A 14,947-nucleotide genomic window follows, 5' to 3' on the forward strand; every position below is an offset into this window, starting at 1 on the left:
AGATATGAAACATCTGACAACTATAGTAGAACACCTCATCCACAGAAAACCGCATAACGTGAATGCAGCCTTTTAGGAAAAAGTAAGAGGCATGACAGCCCTAACACTTTCTTATAAATGTGTTAGGCTGGGTTCACACTGCATTTTTGCGCTAAGTTTTTTTTTTTCATCCGTTTTATGCAAAAAATGGATGAAAAACAGAGGAATAAAAATGTATGCATTTGTGTGCATCCAGTTTAATCCGTTTTTTCCATTGACTTCCATTATTTAAAAAAAAAAAAAAAAAAAATCACTTTTTTTTTTTTTTTGGGCATACACAAAAACAGATGAAAACATGAATTGCAAAAACATGGTGTGAACCCAGCCTTACGTGACTATGTCTGTATTCTTCTTGAGCTATGTCCGATCCACCACTCCACACCATTTACAGATAGACACCATTTGTTTTTCATTGTTTATTATCTTTCTCCAGGAGAAAATGAGACAAAAGCAGATTTTTTTTTCAGGCTGATAAATAAAACCTCTGCATAACTGTGGTGGGATGAGATCAGACACAAAAAATGAAAAACAGAAAAATTCTATCTGCAACCGTTCTATAGAACCCATCTCAATGAGATCAGATTTGTGGTCACTTGATTCAATGCAGAGAAATCCTATACAGTATGTTATACATAGAACAGGAGAGACCGTGGCTACATGCAGTATAATGGAACAGAGTTCACTATACGGAGGATTTCAAATTGTACATTTACATTTGCATTTCTAACATAAACACCTATGGATCTAAAATGTGGAGTCCATCATAAAATAAAATAAAAAAAAATTAAATATATAGAATTCCAATCAAACAAAAAAAACCAAAAACATTATTGCTAGTGAGAAGCATTTTCATCTTGTGTTGTATCCACCAAAATGATTCTAGTCATGGGTGGAGATTAGGAAACGTGCAGGGACGGCCGGCCACAAGTCCAGCTTTGGCGCTGCCATTCTCTACTTGGTGCGGTCTGGAGGGAGGCTATCGGTGAGGCATTTCAGCTGCTCTTCTCCCAGTTTGATTTTGTCTTCCAGTTCCCGCTGCTCGAGGATGAGTGCTGATTTCATCTTCACAAAGTGCTCATAGTCTGCAAGGTTTTCTTCATTAAGGTAACTAGCCAAAATGTCATAGACCGTGCGCTCACGGCGGTCCAAGTTCTCTTTCAGTTCCTTTGCGTCCTCGTGCTGTCTCGTCAGCAACTTCCTCTTCTCAACTAATGTCCGCTGGAAAGATAGAGACAGGTGTGGATTAGAATAAAAGATGACAACAAAAGAACTTGGACCTCACATAACAAAAACCGCCCTCTTTATGATTAGGAACGGCCCTGGTAGAATTTCTCCTATTCATCACTTGTCTGAACACTGAGCATGTGCTGGATAGTTAAGGCCCATGTGCAGTGTTCAGACAAGTGATGAATAGGAGAAATCCTGCCTAGGGTTGTTCCTAATGGTGAAGGACTGGGAGGAGGGCCGGAGAGGCGGTACAAGCCTAGGGCACACGGCTGCAAGTTTAATAGTTGCTTTTAGACAATAACTGCATCACCTTCTGAACGGAGCCCAGGACAGATCTTGTAGTAAACAATCATATAGGCAGTTTTTTTTTTGTTTTTGTTTTTTTTTTTGGGGGGGGGGGGGCAGATTGTGGGTACAGAGTTTCTTTAAATATTTTTCCAGTTTTGCAATATACTCTAATTTTTTTTTTTTTTTTTTTACAGACATGGAGAGAAAGCAGCTGCACCTCACACCTCATGGCTGACACTAATGCCTCTTGGCTACATTTACAAACCAACACCAGGATGTTGGTATATAATTTGATCAAACCATATTGCCCCATGCACCACGTGCAGGTCTCCTGGTTCACATGAGTCCCTACACTAACTCCACACTGTGTAGGTCAGCAACTGCTAACCCCGCAAACTTTTTAAAAATATTTTCTATGTTTAAATCAACATTATGCATATGGCCAGAATGTGGTCCTTCTGTGCGACATTTGGTGTTTTCTGTGTTCAGAAAAGAGACAAAACACAGGAAGTCCTCAGTCCTTGTGCACTCATGCAAGGAATGACACCTGTCCATCATGCAGGTTGTATATCAACTGAGGGCAATTTTAGGCTAATATTATTATTATTAACTTTCGCTAATTAAATTATCAACTTTGCAGCTTACCAGGAGATAAAGCTCATTGTTATGCAACAATTCAGTCCGTATAATGTCAGTGTGTGGTTACAGAGGTTTTGGTGATGTGTGACGGGAGAGCTGACCATACAATGTGAGTACCCCCAGGAGTCACTGTTAGTGAATGTGGACACGCAGAAGCTGTACACATGCACACTAAAGGATGACACCTAGTGGCCATATTATACATATTGATGTGTTGATTTAAACACAGAAAACTAAAAATAAAGCAAATATATTGCAAACCTACTTGCAATCACAACTCCTGTTGATTACTTAAAAAAAAACGAAAAAAAAAAACTTTAACAGTGCCTATATAATATACATACCCTTTCTTCCGGGGAAGCATTCTCGTCCAGATTATTAAGGGCATTTTCCACTCTGGCAAGCCTTCCAGATAGCGACAACAGTAGATTCACTATTTTTTCCAGATCACCAATGAACATTCGAAACTTGTCGAATTCATTCGGTTTGCAGACTTCTTTCACAACAATTTCAACCTCCTCCCCTAATGCATTGTTACACTGGATGTCCTCTAAGAGAGTCTCTCGAGCCTCACGTAGAACTTGTAGTTTCTTACTGATGCTGTCTATGAGTTCTTGCTGGGGTGAGCAAAAATAAAAATAAAAAAAAACATGGTAAACAACTATATCCGCTCACGTATATTATATTCAACACCTTAAGATCACTGCACAAATACCTTATATTGATATACCTACAGTGGATAGAAACAGTCTACAAATCCCTGGTAAAGTGAAAAGGTTTTGTCAAGTAAAAGAAAAATTAAACCAAGAGGGAAAAAAAATCTGAAATTTTGCAACCTTTAATGTCACCTATTATCTATACAGTTCAATTGAAAGTCAATAAAAATAAAAAAGTTAAAAAATGTGGTTTCATAAATCTGCACATTTCAAACTATGACTATGTTGAAGTAACCTTTGAATTTATGACAACATTCAGTTTTGCACAGTGTTCATAATTGCTAAAAGTTTAGCACCAAATCGTCAAAAAGTCCAGCCTGGGTCTCATTACACTTGATACAGGTTTGGCAAAAAAATAGCCAGGCTGGAACAGGCTTTCTATGTAGGAAAATGCTTTCTTTATATCACCCCTACCCCACAGCTCAGATATACAAAGAAAAAAAGCGATTGTTGTCACATGCAGTACACAACCAGTACTTGCCAGAAATTCCTGCAGCCCCTTTAATGTTCCTGCAGCCCTCCTGTCAGCCTCCCAGATCAATTTTCAGATAGTTTTTTCATTATTTTTTTAGGGACATCCTAATCCTTACTAATATCACTATATTTAAAGCCATGAAAACATGTTGGTTCCCTTCACCTAGCCTATACCTTTAAACAATGAGATCCCTTTGATGTGTTGTAAGCTTTTTATGTACAGTGGAGTTGGCTGTAAAATGCAAAGAAAATGTCAGGAAAATCCTACTAAGGGTTAACCAGGAACACTAAATGACGGCCACCATGTACGGACTACAATTTACCAAGTGTTTAAATGTAATTGGCTAATTCTGAAGACAATCACACCCCAATGATAAGAGGGTGTTCACACTTATGTAACCACATGATTTCAATGTTTTTCAATGGAATTGTACAGATTATGGGTCACTTGGAAGGTGGGAAAAAAATCTGAAATAATTTGTCTTGGTTCATTTTTTTTTACGTGACAAAAAAAAAATTGCCATATTAACATGGTTGTGTAATTTATTTTTTTTAGTATCCACTGTATGTAGATTAGTCAAGTACCCAGAAGAAATGTTACCAAAATGTGCCAATACCAAGACAAGCTCTGATGAATCTGTTGTCTATTTGGAACCAATCAATTAAATGTAAGGGTCCATTTACACAGAAAGATTATCTGACAGATTATTTGCCAAAGATTTGAAGCCAAAGCCAGGAACAGACTACAAACAGAGATCAGGTCATGAAGAAAAGCCTGAGATTTCTCCTCTTTTCAAATCCATTCCTGGCTTTGGCTTCAAATCTTTGGCAGATAATCTGTCAGATAATCTTTCTGTGTAAATGGGCCCTTACATGATGTAATTTAATTTCTTTAAATGAAAGGATATGAACTCACAGAGTATTGGTGATCACTAAATGGAATAGTCATTGTAATAAGCAATGAATTTAAACTTTTGTGCTATATATTTCTTCCTGTCTTACTTCCATCTATAAACAGAGCACTTCTTACTTGAATATTTATATCTGAATGCCGCCATACAACCCCCTTATACTACTGTAACAAAATCCCTACACTACTCTCATTCTGGGTCCTAATAATGCCACCATAGTGTGCTATAATAGTATGCCTAATACAGTCTACACATAACACTGCCATATGCAGCCCACAAAACACCTCCGGCATCCAAATATTCCCATATGGTTCCACATAATACTAACATTCAGTAGTTCTATAATACCGCTGTGAAATGCTCAAATTATATACCATATCCAGGCAGGACTCCCATACACTGCCCACATAATTATACCATGTAGTGTCAACATAATACTGTCAATCAACACTCATGCAGCACTATGTAATAATCATGGGTTTATTGCTTCTTCATATGCAAGGAGGTATTTTTTTTTCAAATCAACTGGTGTCAGAAAGTTATAAAGATTTGTAATTTATCTCTACTTAAAAATCTCAAGTCTTCCAGGGCTTATCAGCTGCTGTATGCTCTGCAGGAAGTGGTGTACTCTCTCCGATCTGACACAGCGCTCTCTGCTGCCACCTCTGTCTGTGACAGGAATTGTCCAGAGCAGAAAAGATTTTCTATAGGGATTTGCTACTGCAGAACATTCAGCAGCTGATTAGTACTGGAAGACTGGGGATTTTGAAATAAAAGTTTTGAAATTTTGAAAGAAATTATTTTTTCACTGTAGTACCCCTTTAACACCCCTGGTGGTCTAGGGTAGTGGGGGATTTATGGCAGCATCTATAGTAGTGTAAGGTATAGAAAGGCAATGGCAATATCATCAGTAGAAGGGTAAAAAGTAGTTCAGGGTTAATGGAGTCATCGCTGAAGCATCCTCATATAAATTCATTTCAGGTGGGAATGCGTTTTCTCACATTGTATCTTCATTGTTTATACAGACACTTGGGCACGAATGGTAAATGGCTATTAAATGGAAAATGAATTCTGCAGCGACCTTTCACAATAGCAGGTTTCACATCCAAGCCATTCAATTACAGTCAGCTCATCTCCGAGGGAACACGGCATAATAAGCCCTTTCAGAGGATGAGCCGGCCTGGCTCGTGCTCCGGCTCAGAGATGATAATGTGGTACGGCCAAGGCAGGAATAATCTGCAGAGGAAAATCCAATATACAGAACAATCCGCCATCAGCCGGTCTGATAAAATGGCCTTCTCAGCTGTGGTGCTGTTAGGGCCGTTCACACTACGGAATCGGCGAGGAGATTCCGCTTGAAAAACCTGCCCGCGGACTTCGCGCTGAATCCTGTTTGCTATCTTTTTTAATCGGACGCCTCATGTGCCTCCGCTCTCTGCCTAAAGAATTGTCATGTCAATTCTTTGAGCCTCTACAGAGGTGCGAAGAGCGGAGGCACGCAAGGCCTCCCATTGAAAGAGATAGCAGGCGGGACTTGGCGCGAAGTCCACGGGCGGGGGTTCTGAGCGGAATCTCTGCGACAATTCCATAGTGTGTACGGGCTCATAGACTGTAATGAGAGAACTCCTCAGTCGTTTGTAGCAGGTTGTAAAGAGGAAGCCCGTTTCCTGAAGGCAGTAGGATCCGTTGCTCCTAATGCCGATTCCGCAGGTACTGATGGTAAATAGGGCTGTGATTAATCTAACAAATGAAATATCTGATGGTCACATCTCCTTTGCTGCTCGGAAACCCCGCTTGCGGACTTCGCGCTGAACCCAGTCTGCTATCGCTTTTAATCGGATGCCTCATGTGCCTCCGCTTTATGCTTAAAGAATTGGCATGTCAATTCCTTGAGCCTCCACAGAGGTGCGAAGAGCAGAGGCACGCAAGGCCTCCCATTGAAATATAGCAGGAGGGATTTGGCGCGCAGTCCGCGAGCGGGGGTTCTGAGCGGAATCTTTGCGCCAATTTTGTAGTGTGAACGGGCCCATAGACTGTAATGAGAGAAGTCCTCTGTAGTTTGTAAAAACAATTCAATGCGCCAGGTTCCTGGGTCAGAAGATGATTGGAGGACCGGACGTCCTCCCGAAATAGTTGCAAATACAACTTGAAAAATTAGTCGCAACAATAAATACAGTGCCATCCCCCATCTGTACATTGCTCTGGCTTTTCCCGCCTTTTTCCACAGTCTTTACAACCCTCACAGATAAAAACACTCACAAAATACATAATAACCCAATGCTAATAAAAGAGCTGGAAGGACATACACCAAATCAGGTGAGAAGGAATGGAGTCATGTAGGTTTACACAATGGAGCGGTGTCTAGGAACAAGGGATCTTTTATCTGTATCTTCATCTCTTAGGGTTTACGAAAGAAAATTATAAGGGGGATTGAGACATTGCTTTACGAGGGTCTTGACTTAACTTGTTTCTGCCGGTTAGAACACGGCATGGATTAGAAAGCAGAGTCTAATCTCACTCTATACTATTAAGGTGCACTGTATAATCATATACATTTTTGGCAGAATATGATCCTATAATTTGATAAAAATGTTGTGTTGTGCGGTCATTAACATGGATGTGAGGTTGTAGTATCTGCCCATGCCAGGAACTCAGTGAAATATTTTAGTTTATGTAACTTCTTGGTTAGCTCAATAGTACCTGTCTTGTAAGGCTGGGTTCACACTACGCTTTTGCATAACGGATGGAAAAACCGATGCATTTGTGAGCATCCATTTTGATCAGGTTTTTTTTCCATTGATTTCCATTGGAAAAAAAAAAAAGATCAAAACGTATCTTTTATCTTTTTTTTTTTAACATATACAAAAACTTAGTTGACCAATTTAAAGAAAGCGGGTGCGTTTTGATCCATTGTTCAAATGGATCATTGTTCAATGGAAGAATTGTTTAAAATGGATGCACACAAATGCATCCGTTTTTTTTTGTGAAAACGGTTGGTAAAAAAAAAAAAGATTGTAAAAACATAGTCTGAGCCCAGCCTAAGGCGTTTTTGCAATCCGTTTAACGTATACATTTTATGAAAAAAATGGATGCAATTGTGTGTCCTCCGTTTGGATCAGTTTTTGTATTGACTTCCATTAAAAAAATAAATAAAAAAAAAAAAAAAGCATTTTTTTTTTTTAACAGAAACAATAGTAGTGTTGACTAAGTTTTTCTGTCCATTAAAAGTAACCAATTAAAAACGGATATGTTGAACAGATTGCAAAGACGCAGTGTAAACCCAGCCTTAGTCTAAGTTAACACAATGTAATGTTTTGGCCATTCGACGGCCATCTTTGTGAACGTCGGTCATTTTGAAGTCAAATAACGTCCGTTATTTTAAAATAACGTCTGAAATTTCAAAATAATGGAGGTTAATTGACTGCAAAATGATGGCAGTCCACAAAGACGGCCGTTGAACAGCCCAGAAAACACATTGTGTGAACCTAGCCTAAGTCTGTAACATACCACAGGAGTTACAACGTGATACATACACTCAGCGGCCACTTTATTAGGTACACCATGCTAGTAACGGGTTGGACCCCCTTTTGCCTTCAGAACTGCCTCAATTCTTGGTGGCATAGATACAACAAGGTGCTGGAAGCATTCCCCAGAGATTTTGGTCCATATTGACATGATGGCATCACACAGTTGCCGCAGATTTGTCGGCTGCACATCCATGATGCGAATCTCCCGTTCCGCCACATCCCAAAGATGCTCTATTGGATTGAGATCTGGTGACTGTGGAGGCCATTTGAGTACAGTGAACTCATTGTCATGTTCAAGAAACCAGTCTGAGATGATTCTAGCTTTATGACATGGCGCATTATCCTGCTGAAAGTAGCCATCAGATGGGTACATTGTGGTCATAAAGGGATGGACATGGTCAGCAACAATACTCAGGTAGGCTGTGGCGTTGCAACGATGCTCAATTGGTACCAAGGGGCCCAAAGAGTGCCAAGAAAATATTCCCCAAACCATGACACCACCACCACCAGCCTGAACCGTTGATACAAGGCAGGATGGATCCATGCTTTCATGTTGTTGACGCCAAATTCTGACCCTACGAATGTCGCAGCAGAAATCGAGACTCATCAGACCAGTCAACGTTTTTCCAATCTTCAACTGTCCAATTTCGATGAGCTTTTGCAAATTGTAGCCTCAGTTTCCTGTTCTTAGCTGAAAGGAGTGGCAGCCGGTGTGGTCTTCTGCTGGTGTTGCCCATCTGCCTCAAAGTTGGACGTACTGTGCGTTCAGAGATGCTCTTCTGCCTACCTTGGCTGTAACGGTTGGCTATTTGAGTCACTGTTGCCTTTCTATCAGCTCGAACCAGTCTGCCCATTCTCCTCTGACCTCTGGCATCAACAAGGCATTTCCGCCCACAGAACTGCCGCTCACTGGATGTTTTTTCTTTTTCGGACCACTCTCTATAAACCCTAGAGATGGTTGTGCGTGAAAATCCCAGTAGATCAGCAGTTTCTGAAATACTCAGACCAGCCCTTCTGGCACCAACAACCATGCCACGTTCAAAGGCACTCAAATCACCTTTCTTCCCCATACTGATGCTCGGTTTGAACTGCAGGAGATTGTCTTGACCATGTCTACATGCCTAAATGCACTGAGTTGCCGCCATGTGATTGGCTGATTAGAAATTAAGTGGTAACGTGCAGTTGGACAGTGGTACCTAATAAAGTGGCCGGTGAGTGTATATGGGCGGTGCCATTGTCTACACTCCATTGTTACCTTTTTCTCATACAGATTGTGGTCCATCTCGTCCTCCGAGCTCTCCTCAATGGGCTGATGTTCCTGCATGTCTTTCATCTTAATAAGGAGCTCAGCTTTAGGTGCCGATGTGCTGTAGTATGTTGAGCTGGTTGTCAGAGAGATGGCTGCTCCTTTAGTTGGATCTTCTTTCCTATGGAATAGATAGCAAACCATGTGTATACTGTACATACGTACACGCAATCCACACAACACATTCTGATCTGAGCACTGACGTCTAGTTGACTTGTTGCGTCAAAGAAGTTTTTAAAGGTTCTTGCTTCCTGCCAATGACTGACATACGCCACTAGGAGGCGACAACACAGTGCTGTATGGTGTCTAAGAAAATACTAATATTTATAACCGTAAACAGAAACCATTGCAGCTAAGCCTGTAGTGGCAGCCCACTCAGCCAATCACTGACATGGAGTGGGATGGGACAGCGCCGCAGCTTATGGTTGGCTAGATGGGCTGTCACTGCAGAGAGGAGTCCGCCTCAGAAGTGGAGGTGGGACTCAAAGATGACGCAGGAGGACACCAGGGGAGCGCAGAATGGTAAGAATAGCCTGTTTGTTATGTTCTCCGCCAGTGCAGCAACATAATGAAAGGTAAGTTTCAGCGGATTACCCCGTTAAGGTTGGTAAAGACCTTCAATAACTGTTAGCCTACAGTTATTTCTCCTGTCCTCCCCATATACAGGTACGTTCACAGCATGGCCGAGCGTTCCTGTGTTCTCTATAGAAAGGGGAGGGGTAAGCCACAGTTCTGGCGGTGGCTTATTTCTTTGAGAACAAAGAGGTTTGGGCAGTAATTTTCAATCATACCCAACCTTTATCTCCACTGATATCATCTGGCTACCATATAGGTAGAATATGAACATGTTACAGAAAAGCTGCATACTTTCTGCAGCAGAAAATGGGCCAAAAGGTATAAGTGGATCTGGTCAGGGAAATATACTTCCCCATTCCAACTTTATCCAATTCTACCAGCATTCAACATGACTGAATCTACCAAGCCATACTCTCTCCCAGAAAGGAGACTTACCCATCTCTGCACCCCCCCCCCCCCCCGCCTCTTCCCAGTCAAAAATCAGCACAATTGGTGACCCCATTGTGAATAATGCTCAAAACCCTCTGGTTCTGTCACCTTGGGCTTATTCCCACGTCCCATATTTCACAGAAACTACAGACAGGGGAGGCCCAGTAGTGCACTCTTTCCCTGCCCAGAATTATGCATCAATAAGATGCCGGGAGTGGGTGAGGTGTTTGAATCTTTGCGGCACTGTAAGGAAGCAGACTCATGGCGGGGAAAGAGGTCACAGGGCTTCCCTGTCCGTAGCTTCTGTGAAATATGGGACCAACAATAAGCCCTTACTCTCCGTTATTTTACATAACTCAGTAGAATCAGTGTTGGCATGTCATCTCATTGCGTAAATCAAAACCATAAAATGTAATAATTGACATAAATATACATACTTTTCCTCTAAAGGCCTTGGGGAAGGAACCTTTGGATTCATCTTCCTACGCTGCTGAGCTTCTTCAAGAAGATGTTCATCCTTTCTAAATATTCCTTCCATAAGGTCCATGGTGGTCATCATTTTGGCATTAGGATCTAAAATGTCCGCCAGAGACTTATCTTTTCCTACAATTTCTCTCACCAGCTCCTCAGACTTCAGATCAGCATAGATCAAATCCTTGCCCTTTGCGTTATCGCCGGTCAGAGATGGGTCAGGACTTTCAGAGCGTTCTACAAGTTCCTGGACTGGCTGACTGTTGGTTGCTCTGTAATGGTCTTCTGGATCATGGTCGTGTCTCGTATAAGCACAAAAACGAGAATAGGACTGTTCAGATGTGCTGAGAGTTTTGATTTGGTCCTTTGTGAGACCGGTAGGTAAGGCAGGTGGCTCAATGGCACTCAGCAAGTTGATCCTGCTTTCCTTCTCTGCATGACTTTCAGAATGGACAATTTTGATGGGAACCATCTTCACTGTTGTGTTGTCTATCACTCTTTCAATTCTGAATAAAGATAAAAAAAAAATATATATATATAGCATTTTTTACTCTATTTTCGGGACTGTTACCAATCACGTTTGCTTTAAAAAACAAAAAAACTGAAAAACACACACAAAAAAAGAGTAAAACATGCAAAAACACAACAAGTACAGTGTGGGATGAATCCACAAGCTTTGCTAAAATATACCGGTAGTTTAGATGTTATACTAGCTAAATACTATGATTTTGTGTTGAATAAAATTACATGGCAGAGTAAGTCAAACCTCAAGCAACACGAACATAATTCAGGATTTCTTTTTTCTGTACAAAACTAGACTTTTTAAAATTGATAGTTTAAGAAAAATGCTGAGGGTCAAATGAAGAATAAACGGAAACATTTAACTTCAGTAGCAAAGGAGGAATGTGGCATCAAAACAGAGGAAATACATATTCCCGTAATATACCTTGAGGGTGGGTTCAGACTACGGAATCCACGCAGATAAATTCCGGCGGATTCCGTAGCTCGTACCCGTTCATGGCCGCGCTCCTTTCCGTCGGCTCCATAGACACCATTCTATGGGTGGCCCGATTCCGCTATCTGCTGAAAGAATTGACATGTCAATTTGGAATCCGCCCGTGCATAGAATGGTGTCTATGGAGCCGGCGGAAAGGCATGCAGCTGTAAACGGGTACGAGCCACGGAATCCGGCGGAAATTCTCCGCTCGGGTTCTGTAGTGTGAACCCACCCTTAAAGGAGAAGTCCGGCGCCCAATATTTTTTCCAAAAGTTCCGGGGAGGAGGTGGTTAAACCTAACTGGGCTCCAGCGCTTGGGTCAGCTTTTGGCCCCTCTGGTTCCTGGTGCCCCGGCCACTTCCTGGTATGAGCAGGGACCAGGTTGTGACATGTCAGCCCCGCTCAGCATGTCAGCGGCCGTAGCGGGGTCTTGCCTCGGACACTGACTGGCTGAGCTGAGGTAGGTGCATGTAGCTAGGTTCAGCCACCTCCTCCTCTTCTGTTTGATTAAAAATGTTGGGCGTCGGCCTTCCCCTTTAAAGGCTTATCCCAAGAGTAAAAGTCATCCCTGTGTTTGATAGGAGATAACTTTTAACGCGAGATAACCCCTTTAAATAGATTTTTCCTCTGAATAGTTTATTACTTTCTCAGTATATGTTGAGTATATAGTACTATCTTTAGTATATGTTATCTCACCGTGACCACCCCCACCAAAAAATTAAGTGAATTTGGTTACTATTCACTGGAGTTAATTCAGGTTCAACACTAGGGTATATATGGGGTAAGCAAGTTTGTGACTAGCACCTTTAAGAAGCCATTTTGTGTACTATTGCACACCACTTCCTAGTGATAGGTCATGGCTAAACTAAGGGTAAATTCATACAGGCGGATTTGCTGCGAGTTTCATACTCAAAATTCGCAGCTAATCTTCAATACACGTAAGTGCGTGCTTGATTGGGGATAAATCGTATGTAGGTAGATTTACATGTAGATTTACCCGCCATCAAACACGCACTTACTTGTATTGCGGATTAGCTGCGGATTTTGAGCGTGAGACTCGCCCGTGTGAATTTATCCTTAAGGTGAATAACGCACTTGAGACATGTTGGTATTTCTGTTAATGGCTTAGGTACACTTCCATGTTCAATGTCCTATTTTTAAGAGGAAAATTTTGTGCGGGGGGTACGGATGTCAAACTACTTTTACCCTATGGTGCATAGGGATAGGGGAAAAGCTGATTTTTTTTCTAAAATATCTCTTTAAGTTTGGTTACGTTAGGTCAGGTTAAGTTTGTTCCAAACTCTTTCAGTAAAGTAATATTTTCTCACCTTTTCCCCCAACTAATCTCAGACTGTGTCCCATTGTTCTTGTGTTTGGTTTCTTATTAAAAACACTTCCCTCCTGAACCTTATTTAGTCCTTTAACATATTTAAAGGTAGGTGAAGTCTCCAGTAATCCTGCCTGTGATAAGGAGGACACTGCTGAGCAGCAATGTCTAAAGAACAGGAAGTTTTGGGCTTTTGATTGATGTAAAAAAATCACTATTTACTATAAACACGAAGAAAATGACTTTCATTAAAAATAAAAAACCTTGCATAAAACTAGTTCTTTTTCTGATGATACAATTCCACTGCACAGTGAACCAGGAAAACACATAAACCTTAAATTTCCAACAGTAGGAAACAGAAGACTCCTCCAAGCCATCATGGCTTATTAAGCTAGAGTATCCTGCCACAGAGCAGTAGTCACGTGGAGTTAAGGGAGAAGCCCGGTGAAAATTTTTATTACAGTATTGTATTTCCCCCAAAAAATTACACAAATCACCAATATACACTTATTACAGTGCTTTTTTTTCCTGCACTTACTACTGCATCAAGGCTTCACTTTCTGGATAACATGGTGATGTCACTTCCTGGATAACATGGTGATGTCACTTCCTGGATAACATGGTGATGTCACTTCCTGGATAACATGGTGATGTCACTTCCTGGATAACATGATGATGTCACAACCCAACTACCAGAGCTGTGCTGGCTGTGGCTGCTGGAGAGGATGATGGCAGAGGGATGCTCAGTGTCCCTCAGTGCCCTCCTGCCATCATCCTCTCCAGCAGCCACAGCCCGCACAGCTCTGGGAGTTGGGTTGTGACATCATCATGTTATCCAGGAAGTGACATCACCATGTTATCCAGGTAGTGACATCACTATGTTATCCAGGAAGTGAAGCCTTGATGCAGTAGTAAGTGCAGGGGAAAAAGCTCTTTATAAGCATTTCCCGTAATAAGTGTATATTGGTAATTTGTATAACTTTTAGCGGGCTATGTAATACTTTAATTTAAAAAATTGCCAGACTTCTCCTTTAAGCCCACTATAAAGGCGCAGCTTATCATGGAAATAAGTGTCTCAGCATCCCTATAGTAGATGAAACCTTATGCTCACCTATGAGCGAGTTGCAGCCATTTATTTAAGCATCATGTCAGGACTGGAGTCAGTTTCCTTAGGTGTCTAGGTCACAGATGATGAAGAAAACAACTGTAGGTCTTCAAAGCCATGCGACCTCCTGCTCTAGTACATACAACCAGCATCATAGCTGCAGTTGCCTTGCGAATCAAAGAACCTCCATGCTAGGCTGGGTACACACTATGATTTTACAATCCGTTTTTTTTTTTTTTTTTTAAATCTGTTTTTGGAAAATGGAAGGGATTATAAAAAATAAAAAAAAATACACAAAAATGAGGCCAGCTACATTTTTATGTACGTTAAAAAACACACAGATGCATTTCAATCTTTTGTTTATAATGGAAGTCAGTGGAAAAACGGATGCACACAAATGCATCCTTTTTTTTGCAAAACGGGATGGCAAAAACGTAGTGTGAACTTAGCCTTAGTTCATCCAAAACATTACTCATTACTTGGATATCTGTATGCAGTTTGCACATAAGTATCGCTACTATACATTGAAGTTGTGTTGGACTTTCATTTTTCACACTACTGGATATATGGATGAAGATGAATGCATTTTTGTGTCTAGGAGATTAAATGACTATGACTCACATAATTTAGGATCTACTGTATTTCTATGATACAGGACAGCAATGGGGAACCTTCGGCCCTCCAGCTTTTGCAAAACTACAATTCCCATTATGCCTGGACAGCCAAAGCGGAGCATGATGGGAATTGTAGTTTTGCAACAGCTGGAGGGCCGACGGCTCCCCAGCCCTGACATAGGAGATTACATTTTACTAACATGTGCACATTGTGAATAGGTTGAACATCGTTTTTTACCTCCAAATATTTTTTTCCCCCCAAAGCATTTAAACTCCAGGTTGCTGCCCTGCTATTATACCC

The 14,947-nt window shown here is 41.2% G+C and overlaps 1 protein-coding gene across 3 annotated transcripts in view; it reads right to left on the minus strand.

The window, feature by feature from the left end:
* Positions 1–440: 440 nt before the first annotated feature.
* The window catches only part of SHROOM2 (shroom family member 2), a 140,240-nt gene continuing 125,733 nt past the window's right edge, over positions 441–14,947 (minus strand). For all 3 annotated transcript variants that reach the window (XM_069946041.1, XM_069946040.1, XM_069946042.1), the window contains 4 exons: positions 10,570–11,109; positions 9,077–9,248; positions 2,538–2,810; positions 441–1,257 (listed from right to left, as the gene is read on the minus strand). In XM_069946041.1, the coding sequence (XP_069802142.1) occupies positions 991–1,257; positions 2,538–2,810; positions 9,077–9,248; positions 10,570–11,109 (1,252 nt within the window). In that variant the 3' untranslated portion in view covers positions 441–990. The remainder of the gene's footprint in view (positions 1,258–2,537; positions 2,811–9,076; positions 9,249–10,569; positions 11,110–14,947) is intronic.

Source organism: Dendropsophus ebraccatus, chromosome 11 (assembly GCF_027789765.1).
Source record: "Dendropsophus ebraccatus isolate aDenEbr1 chromosome 11, aDenEbr1.pat, whole genome shotgun sequence".
Classification (NCBI taxonomy): Eukaryota; Metazoa; Chordata; class Amphibia; order Anura; family Hylidae; genus Dendropsophus; species Dendropsophus ebraccatus.